At 41.1% G+C, this 18508-nt stretch overlaps 1 protein-coding gene and 1 long non-coding RNA gene across 3 annotated transcripts in view; one reads left to right on the forward strand and one right to left on the reverse strand.

Annotated features, from left to right (window-relative positions):
- SNX9 (sorting nexin 9) overlaps positions 1-18508 on the forward strand; it is a 111283-nt gene that overhangs the window by 88739 nt on the left and 4036 nt on the right. For both annotated transcript variants that reach the window (XM_038526430.1, XM_038526429.1), the window contains 6 exons: positions 2958-3061; positions 4666-4769; positions 8557-8634; positions 13794-13870; positions 15029-15118; positions 16977-17091. In XM_038526430.1, coding sequence (XP_038382358.1) covers positions 2958-3061; positions 4666-4769; positions 8557-8634; positions 13794-13870; positions 15029-15118; positions 16977-17091 — 568 coding nt within the window. The remainder of the gene's footprint in view (positions 1-2957; positions 3062-4665; positions 4770-8556; positions 8635-13793; positions 13871-15028; positions 15119-16976; positions 17092-18508) is intronic.
- Positions 10894-13401, reverse strand: LOC111095864. Its single transcript, XR_005353733.1, has 3 exons — positions 13295-13401; positions 11383-11576; positions 10894-11053 (listed from the first exon to the last, which is right to left on the reverse strand). It is a non-coding gene; the product is annotated as an uncharacterized LOC111095864 (long non-coding RNA).

Below are 18508 nucleotides of genomic sequence, written 5' to 3' on the forward strand. Positions count from 1 at the left end.
CTACAAGCTGCCCTGGAAAACTCTTATTTCTCTGGTGAGATGTAGTGGTTCATTCACAATATGCCCTGTAACCACTGGGTTCTTCGAGTGAGTTCTGTCCATCAGTTTTGTTACTCTTTAGACACAAAAACTATAAGGCATACCCTCCCAAGTTTGTCGCCTTACTGTTACCCACAGGACTTTAACAAAAGTCCTGATTTTACAAAGATTTGATTTAGAAAGCACTTCTAAAAGTTGTGTTTTATACAGAATATTGTAATTAAAAATAATAATAAATCTAGACACTGGGAACTTTGGATGGATTTGATATAATAGGAAAAAGAAAGAACTTGGATTCAGGGTGCCTGGGCTCTGCTTCTAGCCCCTTCTGTGGTCTTGGCCACAGTTTCCTCACCTGCTAAATGACAGTGTAAAACTAGATAATCCAAAAAAAAAAAAACTAGATAATCACTAAAAGCTATGATTCTTTGGCCAGCAGTAGCTTGTGTAGATGGATGGACATAGAAGACCTACAGAAAAATTACTAGAAATAAGTGGTTAGTAAGATAGCTGGATATATGACTTCACATATTTACATACCAGCAGTAAACACAGAATGAAAGTCTATAAAAAACTATCACAATAGCATAAAAATATATCTGGGAATAAGTACAAGATAATGTACCCAAAAACTCTACATAAAAAACTATGAAACATTTTTGACAGAAATAAAAGAAAAACCCAGCTAAGTGTTCCAATACTGTTTCATGGATTGAGGAACAGAAAAGATGCTATATCCATGTGGAAAGTCAGAGCACTAAGAAAGCCAAGGTGCTCTTAAAAATGAAGGAAGTGGGAAGAGGGCTTTATTGGATATTGAGACTCGTTACAAAGCTAAAATAATTTTAAAACCATGATATTGGCATAAGGAGAGACAAACAGACCAGTAGAACAGAACAGAGTGGACACTTGATTTATGGCAAAGATGGTGCTAAGTACAGTGGGAATAGGACAGTCTTTCCAGTGAATGATGTTGAGTCAGTTTGGTGGTGTCATTGGGGAAAAATGAAGTCTGGTTACCACTCATAGCAGTCTACTATTGATTTCATTAGATTTGACACTGGAATTGCGGTTATGTTTTTAAAACACAGCTTTATCTATTAAAGATATTTATAGGTGAAATGACACTATGTTTGAGACTTCCAATAAAATCAGCAAGAAGAAAATAGAAGGTAGAAAGGAGGAGAATAGAAAAACCAAGACTGCAAAATGTTGATACCTGTTACAACTGAGTCTGAGCGGGGCTTAGACTTTTCTCTGTACTTCTGTATGTATTTGAAAGTTTCCATTGTGTAAAGTTTTTGTTGTTGTTGTTGTTGTTTTAATCAGCTCCATGGGGCACCTGGGTGGTTCAGTAAAGCATCTGCCTTCGGCTTAGGTCATAATATCAGGGTCCTGGGATCAAGCCCTAGCTCTGGCTCTGTCCTGAGCAGGGAATCTGCTTCTCCCTCTCTCTCTGCTCTGCCCCCTGCTCATGCACACTCCCTTTTCTCTCTCTCTCTCTCTCTCTCTCTCTCTCTCTCTCTCTCTCTCATTCTCTGAAATAAATAAATAAAATCTTCTTAAAAAAATCAGCTCCAGGCGATTTGCAAATCTAATGTGAAAGGCAACACAGTAAAGCTTCTAAGAAGGTAACATAAGGGAATATCTTCATACCCCCAAGGTAGGAAAGGATTTCTGAAATAGGACACAAAAATGATTAATCACACAGGAAGAAGCTGATAAATTAGACTATATTATCATTAAGAACTGCTCTGTATCAAAAGAAGCCTCTAAAAGTGAAAAACAAGCTAAAGATCTGAACATATATAACCAACAAAGGGCTGCATTTTGGAATATATGAAAACCCATAGAAATCCGTAAGAAAGATAACCCAGTAGAAAAAGAGATTTGGTAAGGTACTTCACAAAAGGAAGTACCTCAGTAATCCACAAATGTGTAGGACAGTGCTTAACCTCATTAGTCATCAAGCAAATGCCAATTAAAACTACAGTGAATACAAGTGCTCACGTCCTCAAATGACTATAATTAGAAAGACTGACCAAACGAAGCTCTTGTTGGACTGAGGAGCTTTCTTTACACACTGCCAGTGGGTGTGGAAATGGGTAAGACCAGTTTGGAAAGCCATCTGGCATTACCTGCTAAATTTGAACATTTTCCACCCTAGGGGTGTACCTGACCCGTAGGTGCCCACGTGTACAGGATATGTGTACATAGCAGCTTTACTCATCACCTGGGGGGCCTGGGGTGGCTGCCAGTGGGAGGATGAAGAAATAAACTGGGGAGTAATCATACAGTGGAACATTGTGCCACAATGGAATCGATGCACGGCAGCTCTGATAACACTGTGGATGTAGCTCGTAAGCACAGGGTTAGCACAGGAAGCCAGACACAAAAGCACACGTATATACATGGTCTTTTTGGTTCAAAAAACTAGTAGACCCCCTGATGAGGGACTTGTGCTTAGATGGTAAGACTTGAAAGGAAAGTGAGGAACCAGGAACCACTAAGGAAAGGATAATGTGTTACTTGTTCTGGGAGTGAACAGGGGGTGGGGGGGGGCGGTTGGGATGGGACACATGGGGGCTTCTGGAATGCTGGCTTGTTTCTCTTGGTCAGGATTCCTAAGGGTGCTTATGTTCACTGTGTTACGTTGCTGTACATGGGGAAGGGGCAGTGATGGAACCACCTTACTCTGAGGGCCTCGGGCTCCCAGGGACCCCTCTGTGTGTTGGCACTGTTCGTGCACCGAAATTACATTTGGGATGTAGAGACATCCCACGGTGCCAAGGGCAACAGCACGGGAGCTGCTGCCAAAAATTAAACATAGTCCATCACTGAGCCAGTTGCATTAGGGAATTTTGAAACCTATTTTGACACTGCTCCCCCCTGTAACATTATGATGTTCTTATTTGCAGGAATGGAAAAGTGGGAAGAGAAAGGCCGAGAAAGATGAGCTGGTGGGAGTTATGATATTTTCCACCATGGAACCAGAAGCACCTGACTTGGACCTACTAGAAATGTAAGAGATATTGTCACACTTCCCTTTTTCCCAACCTGTGTCCACCTTCTGTGCTGACAGGCCTTGGCTGGCGTCACCGACCTCAGCAGAGGTGCAGGGTGTTGAGCTAGACCGCATGAAGGTGTGGGGGCTGTGGTCAGGTGTTCAGGAGAGCCTCACTTGTGCAGGAGAGCGCTCTCTTTCTAGCCATAACATCAGGTGGAAGTCGGCTTCCTTTTTACCTTCAAGTCAGTGATTTCCTATCTGGTACAGTGGTTTCTAATCATTTCTAATAAAGAATGATAAAAGAAAATGGCATAGAGCACACCCATGTAATATTCAACAAAGCAGAAATCTCTGATTATTGCCTTGAAGGAAGGGAATCTCTAGCCTGCATTTTTGTGCTATTTTTTAATTTGTTTTTTTAATTATGTAATTTTTTTAAAATGTAGGCTTGGTTGAAAATCAAGTAGTTCCTTTTCTATTTAAAGGCCAACAAGAAATCATGGGGATTTTAAGTTTTTTTCTTATAGAATTATCACTTATGTTACCAAACGTAGAGACAAGAAAAAAAAAAAAAAAAAAAAACACACAATCTTGTAACTACCCAAAGAGAAAAAAATCAATGCTAATATGTTGGCCTAGGTCTATATAGTCTTCTGAAACATCACCTGCACAGATATAGCTCAGGGAAAAATTGTTACAAAAAGGACCTCATGCTATGCATTGTCTTATGATCTGGAGGGTTTTTTTTTTTTTCCATTTAACATGATTATTGGGGTGAGTTTTCAAGTTGGTACTTTTTACATCCTCAGCCAAAGATGTTCAGAATCACTTACCTGGTTGTGTATCTATGTTACCTTCTCTGATTTGTTAAAGTACTTGTTAAAATGAATGAAGAACCACTGGGTACCTCCACTGATAGAATTCCACTCAGATATTCAAGAAATCATGATTTTGTTTACTTCAGAATAATTTTAGTTAAAATTCACAGGGAATTGAAGGAGGAAGGGAAGCAGAGTTAAACATTTAAATGGCAAATTTTTAATTCTTTAAAATTCTGTTGTTTTTTTTAAGATTTTATTTATTTATTTGAAAGAGAGCAAACATAACCAGAAGGAAGGGGCAGAGGGGGAAGGACAAGCAGACTCCCTGAAACAAGAGATTTGGGATCAAGACCTAAACCAAAGGCAGATACTTAATCAGCTGAACCACCGAGGTACCCCTTGATTCAGATTTCTAAAGAAGGGGCACCTGGCAGACTCAGTCCATTAAGTACCTGTATTCGGCTCAGGTCATGATCCCAGGATCCTGGGATGGAGCCCTATATCGGGCTCCCTGCCCCATGGGGAGCCTGCTTCTCCCTCTCCCTCTCCTTGCTGCTGTCCCTGCTTGTGTGTTCTTCTCTGTCAAATAAATAAATAAAATCTTAAAATAAAATGAAATAAAAATCTGAATCAAGCCTGGTGAGAGCAACTATTACAATGCAAGAAAACAAATACCCGTGATTATGTTTAGCGTGAGTCTCACCTGACCATGTTGATTTTTCTCCTCCTGCATGTCACACTGTTGGACCATTTGGTAGCAAAGTCAAGGACATGCCTTCTTGTGTTTTGGCCCCACAGAGAACAGAAGTGCGAAGCTGTTGGTAAATTCACCAAAGCCATGGACGACGGCGTGAAGGAGCTGCTGACCGTGGGGCAGGAGCACTGGAAGCGGTGCACAGGGCGTAAGTCCATCCTCACGGCAGCTCTGGGCTTTCATGGGTGGCAGTACAGGCTTAGTGCTCTGACCTTTACCACCCTGAGGAACTGTCAGTCTAGTGAACTCCAGTAATATCATATCTAGAGCCCTTTGGTGAACCTCACTCATCAGCCCTACTTAGCAGAAAGTTGACTCCAACAAAGCCAGTTCAGGAGCTCTCACAAGACACCATGTTCCCTTAAATGCTTTCTAGTTATTTGGGGTTTATAATCTATGGACAGTTCATCATTTCCGTGTGTTTAGAGAGGACTTGTTATTTTTTATCTCATGATTTCATGTTCTCATCTTTATCCATTTGGTAAGGTGTTATATACGAAATCTTCGTCAACTTACAATGGGGTCGCATCCCTATTAGCCCATCCTAAATAGAAAATATCCTGAGTTGAAAATACATTCACTACACCTCACTTGCCAAACCTCACAGCTTAACCTGGCCTATGCCAAACACATTCAGGATGCTGACATCAGCCCGCAGTTGGACAAAACCATCTCCCACAAAGCCCATTTTATAGTACAGTGTGGAATATCTCCTACTGTACTGAAAGTGAGAAACAGAATGGCTGTACAGGTACAAACTGGTTGTCAGCGTGTGGGTCACTTATCCCCGTGGTTGCTAGCTGCCCAGCATCACAGAGACAGTCCCCCCGCAGACCTGCACCTGGGGACAAGATCCAAATTCAAAATTCCAAGGACAGTTTCTATTGAATGCCTATTGCTGTGGCACCACCATAAAGTTGATAAATTGTTAAGTCAGGGGCCATCTGTACTTGCTACAGCCCTAACTTTTAGAAAGACCAGGATAGTTGGCTGTGGAAAACATGAGCTGGGATAGACCAAGAGTAGTGTGAGGAGAGGTGGCACTGCTAGCTGTGGCTTTCTGCCTCTTCTTTCCCTGTCATCAGGGACTTCTTATCCACCCACCACACATACCCCTTCCCTTTGTGTCTACACTATCATTCTCCAGAACTGTGTTTTCCTGTATTCCCTGGCACCATGCAGCCCTTGTGTCACGTAGCCCAGGCTAGAAACAGTCACTGTCGGCTGTGGGGATGACACCTGGTAGCTGTCCCCCCACCTCTGACGCTCTGTGGGCTTCAGAGGCCAGGTCACCGCTGCACAGCATTCACACGGTCTTTGAGGGCCATCAGTGTTCAGAAGTTTCCTCCCCTGCCCACCCATCCTGCCCTTATTGCCAGCCCAGCCTTCCGAGTCTCAGAGGGAAAACTGTGCCCTAGTTAGGGATTGTGCATGTTATAATCCTAGAGAAAGCAGTGCAGCAAGTCCCTGACTGAGTACCCTAACCTAGTACTGAGGCTAGTAGGCTGGCCATAAGGCTGGTATCTAAGAATTTTCTGGCCTTCACCTTATACACCCTACAAGAGTACTTATATTCAGTTTTGTTATATTCAGTTATATTCAGTTTTGTTTTGTTTTTCTCTTAATAAAAATGGCTTCTGCTTTGAATTATAAAAAATAATACATACCCACTTTTAAACTGATGTGCAGCATAGGAAGGAATTTCATGATTTGTTTTGTGAACATTTTTTAACAAGTGATGTTTTTCTTCAAATTTTATTTTTTCCCCTCACTTAGAAGTCAAAAAATAATTTTAATGCATAAGAAACTGAATGTGGAATGACTTGTGGGTGAATTATTAAGATAGCATAGCCAAGTTAATAGCAACAGTGAGATCTCTCAAATCCAGACCTGAAATCCAAGCCTTATCAGGAGTTGGCAGGCTGTGCCCTGGAGGCCAAATCCGGCCTGCTGCCTATTTTTGTAAAAGTGGAACACAGCCCTGCCCGTTTATGTTCGTACTGTCCGTGGCTACTTTCCTGTTACAGTGGTAGACTCAAGTACTTTCCACAGAAACCCGTGGCTTCCCAAAGCTTGAAATATTTACTGTCTGGCCCTTTGCAGAGAAAAAAAGGCCCTGTTCACAGTGAATGACCCTGTACCACTCATGTAATATTTTATATCGACAAAAGGCACTTGTAGCAGTTTGCCAGCTGTTCGTGCTCGAGGGGCAGACACTGGGAGTAATAGCAGTTGCTCCTTTCTCATGGCAAAGAAATATGGTGTATCCCAAATATAGCACTAATTAAGCCCGAAATGGCCACGTATACAAATGCATCATTAAAAAACAAACTGACTGGCTGCCTTTGGTCACAGGGTGTTACAAACATAAAGGGGAGTGATGCTTCTCTCGAATAGTGGTTTCATTGTAAAATAATTAATTTCAGCTGTAAGCTCTTATGAGGCCGTAAGAATAGCAAATCCTTTAACTCTGTATATTCTTTTAAAGCTATTCCCTATTTTTTAGAAATATTTTGAGTACAAATCTTACAATCAAAATTTTAAGGATCTTGCAAAAATTTGGGTTTAGGATTTCTTTCAGTCCTTAGGGCACCTGGGTGGCTCAGTTAGTTGAACGTCCAACTCCTGGTCTCAGTTGGGGCCCTGGTCTTAGGGTTTTGGGTTTGAGCCCTGAATTGGGCTCCATATTGGGCATGGAGGCTACTTAAGATTTAAAAAAAAAAAAAAAAAGTTAAATCCTTTTATGTCTAACATCTAGTCACCTTCATGTCCCATGTAACCTACCAGGTCAAATTTATGAAATAGAAGATATTGGTTTAGGGCTGCTCCCTTTTTGAGAGGTGGAGGAGTTTGAAGCTTGGTTTAAGATTTGATGTTAGGATCTTCTTTCTCCTTTTCTCTCAAAATAGAGTTTCTTAAAATTCCTAATCTCTGAAGTGAGAAATCTAGCACATAGTGCGGTCAAGCACATGGCAAATGTCTTTAACTTCATATATAGTTATAAAAGTTAAGCAAGTTATTAAAATTAAGCTAATATAGTTTGAATTTGTGTTCCATGATTATTGCAGCATATAGACCATATTTCAGATTTCTCTGAACTAGACTTTTTTAAAGAAACATTTGAATTTTTCTTCTTTAATACTGTACTAAGTCTTCAAGTGTAAATAAGGCTTTCTTCTGAAAAGCAATAGATGTGTCTAAGGGAACTATTTACAGATGCAAAGAAAATAACCTAAGATACAGACTCTTATCTAGAAAGTTCTCCAGAGTGACCCTTGAATGCTAGAATTGTATCACTAGAAGGACCCTCAGAGATTGCTTCATTAATCATATTATGCAGATGAGAAAGCCAAAATCCTTCCTCCCTGGTCCTCTTGAGTCCTTCTGCCATATTTTTCTCCACACCTTGTTGCCTTCCACCTTGTTTTGTTTTGCAAATAATCATTCATGCATACATAACAGTGGGGAAAGCAAGGTATTTGGAATCACAAGTGGCCCATCCACCATTTTATTAGTCATATGACCCTGGACAAGTCAGTTCACTTCTCTGAGCCTTATTTTCCTAACCCATGGAACGGAGATGGTTGTTGTGGTGATTAGATAGGATGGGGTACATGCAAGCACACTGTCAACTAGAAACCATCTTCTGGACAAATTCCCAGTCACTTCTGTTTCATTCCATGGACAAAGATGTCAGCTGGGGTGGTAACTCATAATAATAGCACCTGCTACTAATTGAACAATTAATTAGTACAAAATTTTTATTGAAAAAAATTTCATTTTAAAAAGCCAATAATTTTATTAAAGAATATAGAATATCTTGAATAACTTCAGATTTCTTTTATGATAAAAGTAATTACTTTTAGGAAATAGTCGGATCCCATTTCTGTTTGCTCAGAGGACTAGTTAACAATGTATTCCTTTTTCCCTTTCAGCATTACCCAAGGAATATCAGAAGATAGGAAAAGCCTTGCAGAGTTTAGCAACAGTGTTTAGTTCCAGTGGTTATCAAGGTACGTCTGTATTTATTTACCCTTTGGGCTGCTGGTGTCTTGTGCAAAGCAGCCACCCCATTCAGGCTCCTGCATGCAAACAGAAACTCTTCAGCTAAGGACCCTTGTCACTGATACTTAGATTGGCTAGACTGTTCCACTCAGGACTTCTGCAACCCCACCTTACTACTTGCGAGAAAAGCAGAGAGGATGGTTATACTCTGTATTTTCTTGCTAGCTTCTTGGTGCTCAGATACTGCTCCTCTGTTTTGCTAGAACAGGCAGCTATGGTAAGTAACCCTGTGCCCTTGCTTTCGTCTCTCTGCCAAACTCAGAAGTCAAGTCTTCCTGTTACAAAGGCCATAATTCATCGAGGCCATTTGTAGGAAATGTTTTGACTAAGTAACAAATCCACGTTGCCCTATGTCTCTCCATGACCTATCATGATTTTCAGCATATTCCATACTGTATATCTGACTTGTCGAATCTTGAATTCATTGCACTTGTACATTGACAGCACTTGTGAGAACAAGCTGGCTGTTTTCCTTTACATTTTGGTTTACTTTTGTTTAGTTTGCTCTGTGGAGCCAGGTAGGCAGTGAAAGCATTTGTCAGGTGAGTGGCACTTACTAAGTTTGAGTGTGTCCAGTCACTTACAGAAGTGGGAGAACCGGTAATTTGGCCATAGTGCTTATTCTGATACCTAGGGGAAACAGGTCTGTGGACGTCAGAGTCTGAGTATTTTCAGGATCAAGAAATCAGTCTCTCACCAGAATGTAAGATGTGGAGCTCCCACATAGGAATATTTCTTTTTGTCCTGACTGAATCATGTCTTATAATCCCAACTTTTAGATCGGATGGGAGTTTTGAGGATTAGTTAATCTGGCGCCCTCATTTTCAAGATGAGGGACATAGAACTGAAAAGATAAGCCTCCCAGCCAGGGTGCCACACAGGATTAATGGAGGGGCCAAGTCTAGGGCCACATCCATTGCTGAGGTGCTGGCAGGACTCTAAGAGCACTCTCATCTTGACGGGATGAGAGCTTTTGTTCTGAAGATGCTGGACCCTGAACGTGTCCTTACAGGTCAGAGCTCACCTGAATCTGGGCCTTCCTTAAGCCCCCCCTGAGAGCTCTCTGTCCTCCAGCCCTGTCCTCAATTCCCGCCATCCCTCTTAGTACTCAAAACCCCTGTGAGAGAACTAGCTCTGCATATGGGGCTCCCCCTGGTTCCGGTCCCTCACACCAGCTTACGTGCATCTGGTAAAAGCAGCGGTGCCTCCCATCCCAGCAAAATTCTTCTCCCTGAGGGAGGCACCTTTTCCCACCCAGCATGCCTCCAGCCTCAGCAACTTGCCCAGGGTGCAAGGCTCAGCCCTTTCTGCACTGACTTCATTTGGATTTCCACATTCCCACAGTGCTTCAGTGACTGTAAGAAGTATGACATTTTAGTTTTTTTGGTGTTACTACATTGAGAGCAAGAGCCTTGCCCTTGTCCCCATCCTAACTAGAAATGGAACTGCTCCAAGATTAGATTTTTAAGCCCAACCATGATCCTCCCAGTAGCATGGACCCAGACTTGAGGACTTCATTCATTGAAGTCAGATATGAAACTTAAAAATCATTCAGAACTAGACCACAGAATTTGTGAACTGAAATTCATTTGTTCTCCTAGTTGAATGTTAGGAGGGACAAATCACTCTTCACTAAATGTGGTATTCTTAGAGGGTGCAGATAATTGAACCAAAGGCTTGAAAAGGGATCAGGGCAGTTGGTGATCTGGGAAATGGTTCCTAAAGACATTCTTTAGTAGCTTCACACTGTACATAAATCTTTCCATATATTTCTCATCGTGTAAATTTCAGGAGAATCTGCATACCTTCAAAATGATCAGCTTCTCTCCAGAGTTACATATCTGTATGATTTTGTCCACAAGCAACCAGGCAGAAAGGTGGGATGGAGGGGCTGTGGGGAGCTTAGGGGGATGCCCAGCAGGGTGAGACCCTCCTGGAGGGGAGATGGAGTATAAGATGACCCTTAAGGCCCTGCCTTCTCCACAGCACCCACCCGTTGTGATCCCCCTCTACACCACGCCTCACAGAAGTGCTGCTTGTTTTCCTAATGTTTTCCCTGCTTAAAACCATCATTCAGTGCATCATTAAATATTCATATTGCAAATGACACTTTGTCAAGTATTAAAAGCACTCCGTGTAATAAGTTTTGTGTGGAATACCATTCAACTTACTAGAGATCTTGTTTTCTTTCTTTTTTTTTTTTTTTAATCAAAAAAAGTAGACTTTATTTTATTATGGTTGGTTCTCATTGAAGTAACTGGAATGTGACCTGTTGACCTTTATACTTAAAAGTCTCTAATCTTATTACATAAAGTTAGTTCTTGGTGTTCAAAAGTCCTTGCTTCATCCTGCTCCCCATAGTCCATTCTGTGAAGAGGAAAAAAAGTTTTTGTTTTGTTTTGTTTTTATGTGTTTTTATTTTTTTATTTTTTTTAATTTATTTTTTATTGGTGTTCAATTTACCAACATACAGAATAACCCCCAGTGCCCGTCACCCATTCACTCCCACCCCCCGCCCTCCTCCTCTTCTACCACCCCTAGTTTGTTTCCCAGAGTTAGGAGTCTTTATGTTCTGTCTCCCTTTCTGATATTTCCCACACATTTCTTCTCCCTTCCCTTATATTCCCTTTCACTATTATTTATATTCCCCAAATGAATGAGAACATATAATGTTTGTCCTTCTCCGACTGACTTACTTCACTCAGCTAGAGATCTTGTTTTCAAAGAACTGTTGGAGTCCCCACGGACTAGCTCTCCACGTTTCAGGGCAGATGAAAGCATATAGAGTTGCATACTGTGTCTTACCACATCTTCCTTTGCTTGGACGTACTGGTGTCTTGGAGCAGTGCTGCCCTCTTTGATCTTGCAATAATTTGGATGATTCCAGTTCCTAAGAATATCTCAGATTATGTTAACTATAACCCTCCATGTTCCCTCTGTGAGTACATAAACTCATACTGGAACAACACAGGGACTGTTAGCATGGCCTTCACACAGATCCATGAAGCACTTCCTGTTCTTATGGATTATCATGGAAATATAATTGACAAAAATATTTAGATTGTTTTCTGTAGCGGAGAAGAAGAATGGGTATAGAAGCTACACCTGTGGTTTTATCTTGTTTTATAGATTTTACTTTGGAATCATGGGAATGTTTTACATTTATGTTTGTTATTTTACATTTATTATTAGAAAGTAAATTTAAATCAAAACGTAAAAAAAATCTCTAAAAAGCAAAATAAATCACTTGATACATCAAGATGAAGGCATAACTACGCAGAGAATTATTTCACGTCACCATCAAACATTGTATTTTGATTATGCATCCCTTGTAGTAGATGCCTTAAAGTCTAAAAGACTTCAAAAATCTTTTTTGTTTTCAGTAATCATATAGATAGCAGTAAAATGTTAATATTGTTATTCTATAACTTCTAAAACTATCTTACATATTTGTAGAGTAAAGCAAATACGTAATATATTACCATTGTTAGGAACTAAGTTTTTTAAATGAAAGAGATAAGGATAAAAATCAAGTTTTAAAATACATGAAAAATCCTGAAGTCCTAAATTTGAATTGGAAATACTGATATGAGCTCATGGTTTTCCTCTTTAAAAAAATACAATTTGCCTTGCTCTGTTCATTGAAAAGGCCTAGAAATATCCAATCCAGTAACGAGAAGCACCTCTAGCGCCACCCACAGGGGCATTGCTAGACACTGTTCCACCCAGATGAACCAGGCTCCTAACAGAACTCAGATGCTGATGTGAAAAGCCTCCCACAGCCAGTAAAGAGAAAATTAAAGCATTAGTGAAAATAATTCTTTCTGTGCAATGAAGCATATCAAATATGTTTAAATCGAGATTTGCGATGATACTTTTTAAAAAGTTAATCTGTTACCTTTAGGGGGATGGTTAGAGGATCAGCTTATTATTCTGAAAAAACAGTAGAGAGAAAGAAGCATTTAATCTGCTTTTTATCTTCCAATACCTCAGGGTAATCAGATAGTCAATAAAGGGAAGTTTCTCTTTATAGAAGTGCTTCAGGGTGCCTGGGTGGCTCAGTTAGTTAAACATCTGCCTTCAACTCAAGTCATGATCCCAGAATCCTGGGATCAAACCCTGTGTCAGGCTCCCTGCTCAGCAGAGAGCCTACTTCTCCCGCTCCCTCTGTTATTACCTCTGCTGTGCTCATTCTCTGTCAAATAAATAAATAAATAAATAAATAGATAGATAGATAGATAGATAGATAGATAGATAAAATCTTTTTTAAAAAAATAGAAATGCTTCAGATCAAGAAGGAGTGATAGAAGTAGAATAGCAACACTTTGCAAACCTTTCCTAAAATGAGAGATTTAGATAGTACAGGAAACAGAGGACTGCATTATCACCACAGACACAGCAAAACCCAGACTGTGGGTACCAAGGCACCTAGTTTCTTCAATACCCCCGAAAAGAAATTGGCAAGAAAAAAGGGAGGAGAAAGAACCTAAAGACTAAAGAAACACTTCAGCTCTCTATGATGTGGACTTTCTCTGAGTCCTGAAAGCAGCGAGCTTGATTCCAGACTCCAGGGAGCTGTCCACTTACTGGATTATCAGGAGCAGTTACCTTGTCTCCAGTGTTGTGTTGATATTGTCCTTGCTTTTTAAAGAATGCTTATCTTGGGGCAGCTGGGTGGCTCAGTCAGTTAAGCAACTGCCTTCATTCAGTTCAGGTCATGACCCCAGAGTCCCTGCTCAACAGGGAATCTGCTTCTCTGCCCACTCCCTGCTCATGCTCGTTCCCTCTCACGCGCTCTCTCTCTCAAAAAGGTGAAATCTTAAATCAAAACAAAAAAGAACTTAAAGTGTGCTTATCTTTGAGGTCAAATTTATGGGTGCATTGTTACATGGCCAGTGAAAGGGGGACTTTAGGGGCGGACAGTATGGGTGCTGCAGAAAGACTGGCCATGAGTTGTTCACTGGGAAGCCAGGGGATGGGTAGATGGGAACTTGTTACCCTATCCTCTAGTTTTGAAAAGTATAGTGTTTTCTATAATAAGATTTTTAAGTAAAGTACGCGAAGGGAAAGTACATATGACCACTGATGTAGCTGTAATGATTTCCAGGCGAAACGGATCTCAACGCTGCCATCACCGAAGCAGGAAAGACTTACGAAGAAATTGCTGGTCTTGTGGCAGAGCAGGTATCCACAGAGACCCATGTAGCTCCAGGGCACAGCAGCTGCTGTCCAATCCACATGTTCTTTCAACCTATTTTAAAACAAACTTTGCCAACAACTCTCCTCTTATGTTCCTCTGTATCTTTTGTTAATTGTATATGGTAATAGTGTTTCTTTGGTTAAGCTAAAGTGATGGATACATTTATCATCGAGAAATCTAAATGAGTATCTTCCAGTGTCAATGGCTGGATCCATCCTCAGCCATCAGGAGTTGGAATGTTCTATCAGGAACACCGTTCATATCACCATTTAGACTCTTAGCTTGTCTGAGGCTGCTTTACCCACCTGGTAAACGGTGGTAGTAGAGCCTACTCTGTAAGGTTCTCAGCATTCAGCAGCCACAAAGGAGAAGGCACCAGTGGGGGATTTGGCAGGGAGAAGGTCTTTGATAGAGTCACATGGCTTTTACTGAGGCCTTCAGTAGTCCTGATTCCAGTTCTTTTGACAGATAACCAATAACAAATTCCCTTAAGGGGAATAGACATCTGTGTTGACATTTGTGTCTCAAATCCCTAAATTAAAAGTTTTTCAGACAACTTCTTGAAATACGTATTTGTGCACATACACCCGTTGCACACCCCTTCGTGTTAGTCATTGACTACTGCTCCTTATAGAAAAAGATTAGGTTGAAAAAAAAGAAAAGAAAAGAAAAAGATTAGGTTGTAGAAATGCATAACATAGCTATTAAAATTATAATTCAGAAAAATTGAAATATTTTAAGTTGCCACTTAAGATAGTTACCAGATCTTTAGTAATAATTTACATTCTCTGCCAAAATTTAAACATTAAGTTACTACATCTTCTTTGCTTGTGTATGAGTAATATTAACCAGTTTTCCCCCCTAATAGTATTATATTTGAAGCCGCCTCAAAATAACTAATTTTTATCAGCCAGCCTAAAAACGATCTGATGTTTTATGATTTTCTCTCCAATCTACAATTGAGAATGTAGTAGTCTTGGGGCCTGTTTTCTTGCAGGAAAACTAGGCTGATTGCATAGCCCTTGGTATGGTAACTAGTACCCCAGGGGCTTGGCTCATGCAAGTCCTCTGGGCAACTGTTTTCTTGGCCTTGATGGTCTGGATTTCTCTGCCAGGAATAACCACCCTGTGTCTTGTTTTAGCCAAAGAAAGATCTTCATTTCCTCATGGAATGTAATCATGAATATAAAGGCTTCCTTGGCTGCTTCCCTGATATTATCGGCGCCCACAAGGTAACTTAAGCACAGAAGTGCACAGATGACACGGGTGACCTAGGGCTGCTACGCAGGGCCACCTGCATGGCCACCTGCGAGGGCCCTGTCGGTCAGCTTGGCCCCAAGTAAGGAAGAGCTTTCTGAAATCGGCCGGAGCTGCCTGTGGTGTTCAGTTAGTGAGGTCCCATAACACATATAGGCTATGGGTTATTGTTTCTTTGATTCTATAGACAGACTATTTTGAGGGAACAAAAATGTGAAAAATACTCCTTTCTGCCTATACTTAGGTCAGGTATCAAACAAAATAATCATGCTATTTGAAATTCAAAACAAGATTAGGAATACTGCTTCCCTTACTAGTGAGACCTCTGTAAGCTGCTTGGGCAAGTCACTAAAGACCCTTCCTTCCCCGTCAAGATGAAGTAAGATATTCTGTCCCTGGGCCTGACGAAGGGTTCCTAATTAAAACTTAAATGGTCAACGTCGATTTTATATTTTTGTGCTAATAAGGAAACTATAGAAGTCCCACCATAAAGGTATTTTTTGAACTGAATTTTGACATGTTTTGGGATGTCCTCACTTTTTGATTCTGGTTAGTTTTTCTGTTTCCAACTCATTATTTCAGAATAGGGGCATTTTATCAACTATAGTACTCTGGGATGTTGTAATATACTTGAATTTATTAGGAAAATCTCTGCCAAGGGCTGGTCTGTGACCCTAACAATTCTGACATGTGGCCATTTTAGCATTCAGCTCAATAATACAAGCCTCAGGAAGGGGTAGTATGGGCAAATAGGAAGCTTTGTGCAACTTCAGATAATTTAATATGAAACTCAGAACATTCTCTTTACCAAGTGGACACTTGGGGGGTGTTTCGGTATTGTGGCTGTTGTGGGTAATGATAGGAATGCAGTGATCTCTCTGAGATAGTGGTTTCCCCTTCTTCAGATATGTACCCAGAAATGCAATTGCTAGGGGAGTAGATCTTAAATGTTCTCGTCACAAGGGGAAAAACAAACTTGTAACTCTGTGAGGTGATGGATGTTAACTGTTACTGTGGTCATCGTCCTGCAGTAAAGACAGACCTCAGATGGTTATGTTGTACTGTCGTACACCTTCAACTCCTACCTTGCTGTCTGTGAATCACATCAACAAAACTGGCGGGGGTGGAGAGGGATAGGGAATAAAATAAACATAATAAAACTAAAAGTCTTAGTTAAAAAAACATCTCAGAAGAGTTAGCTTGTTGTAGGGATTTATGCCAGCAGTTAGAGTTTTGGGCATGGAGCCTGATTTATGCACGAGTAGAAAGTTTTTCTTCCCAGGCAGCTCTAATGAGCACTGTGATGATCCTGGAGTGGGAAACGTTTGGCAGCTTTTACCACGACTTCTGAGTATCAACTTGGAATTGATGCAGTGCTCCTTACAGACCTGGAGCAAAGCTGACAATTCACACGCCCAGGCACCCACAGACAGCATGCCCCCACCGATAGAGACAAAGAGGGCCCTGACACACACACGGGGCTGCCCCTCATCCACTTTCTAAACTCCGGTGCCTGTTTCTGTCTCATGTGCTACTCTTGTCCTGGCACAGGCTCACAGAGATTACAGAAATAGATTGCTGTTTGGTTTTCCTTCTGTTGTAGCCTAAAACTGTCCGATTTAGCTTAGTTCTGTTTTTTAAGAATAGCAACCTTTTTGCTTCCAAGTGACTTGCAGGAAGTTATACTTAGGTGCTTTCCTATGTTCTTATTTTGTGGGGAGATTTTTTTATTCAGTAGCCAGTCATAGAATATGTCGGCATTGTTACATTTTAAATTAATGACTAATCCTTTGAGCACTGTTTTATTGACACTGTTGCATTCGTATTTCACAGGGAGCAATAGAAAAAGTGAAAGAAAGTGATAAACTGGTTGCAACTAGTAAAATCACCCCCCAGGACAAACAGAACATGGTGAAGCGGGTTGGCACTATGTCTTATGCGTTGCAAGGTAAGACAGAGGTTTGTGCACAGCAGAGATATTTTTTTTTCCTCCCCAGGGAGGTTGCTATTTTCCTAGCTAGAGAGAAATCTAAATGTGAACCACAGCTAAGCAAGTGAGAGCTGATTTAAAGTATCCTCCTAAGGGCAGCCTGGGTGGCTCAGCAGTTGAGCGTCTGCCTTCGGGCCAGGGTGTGATTCTGGAGTAGCAGGATCGGGTCCCACATCGGGCTCCCTGCGTGGAGCCTGCTTCTCCCTCTGCCTATGTCCTTGCCTCTCTCTGTGTGTCTTTCGTGAATAAATGAATTAAAAAAAAAAAAAGAATAAGTATCCTCCTAAGCCTGTTGTTTGCAGGATTCCAGTGTTAATGAAAATGAACCCATTTCTTTGACATAACTATGAATGACAGTCTGCTTGAGCCTGTGCATTTTTATTATTTCTTATAGACAGTTAAGATCCTTTTAAAACTCTTAATATTAGCCTATCATCATGCTGTGTTAGATTCCAAAGTTCAGCTTTTAACAGTTTATAGCCTCTGTCCCCCAGGAGCACAGAATGTAAAGGGAGTTTGGACATGGCTTTTTCAAAAAAAGTTCAAAATGTTAGTAAAAAGATATTAATTAATTTTTACATATCTGAGTGCTTTCCAGCACACAGGAGCAGTGAACAGATTTTCCCTGTCTTGATGGACGACAGCAGGCTTGGGCAAAGGAGAAAGGAGAAGGATGCTCTAGTTTGAACAAAACCATACAAAATAATGGTACAAGATTTTATCATCAGCTTTCAGGAGTAAGATCTCCTTATAGGCTGTTGGAGAATAGGTGCTGGTAATAGTGGAGGGCCTGGAGAGCCAGACAGAAGAGCCTAGACTTGATGTAGACATTAAGAAACCATTAAAACATTGATGGTGGGAGGCGGGGGGTACACTGCTGAGAGAGGTGGGAGAGGCCAGACGGTAATTGGAAAGCCCACACAGAAAACTGCTGCTTCTGTGATCCAAGAGTTCCGAGCCTGAACAAGACCTGGTGCTCGTTTGCAGGCTTTTCCAGGGAATAGCCCTCAGGACTAGGTAGTGAGCGGGACACAGAATGTCCGGAAGGCTTCCTTGAATGAAGATCTGGCTTCTGAAGGGTTTGAAATGGGGGATTTGGCTTCGAACCTGTGTTTGAAGTTATCCAAACAGATAAATGAGAAACTTTATACAACTTCAGATAACATAAAACTTAGGATGGTGCCCTCTCTGTAGGAATTTATGCCTGCAGCTGGCTCTCTAGGTGCGCAGAATCAGGGAAGAGGCAGGTGGAGGTGTGATGAGGCCAGAGTTGGTATGGGGTGGGGTAGGGTACTGAGAGACAAATTCCATAAGGGAGTCATCTGGAGTCAGTACATTCAGCAGAGTTGAAGATCCGCTCACCTGGTAAGAGGTT

This window comes from Canis lupus, chromosome 1, assembly GCF_011100685.1.
Source record: "Canis lupus familiaris isolate Mischka breed German Shepherd chromosome 1, alternate assembly UU_Cfam_GSD_1.0, whole genome shotgun sequence".
Lineage (NCBI taxonomy): Eukaryota > Metazoa > Chordata > Mammalia > Carnivora > Canidae > Canis > Canis lupus.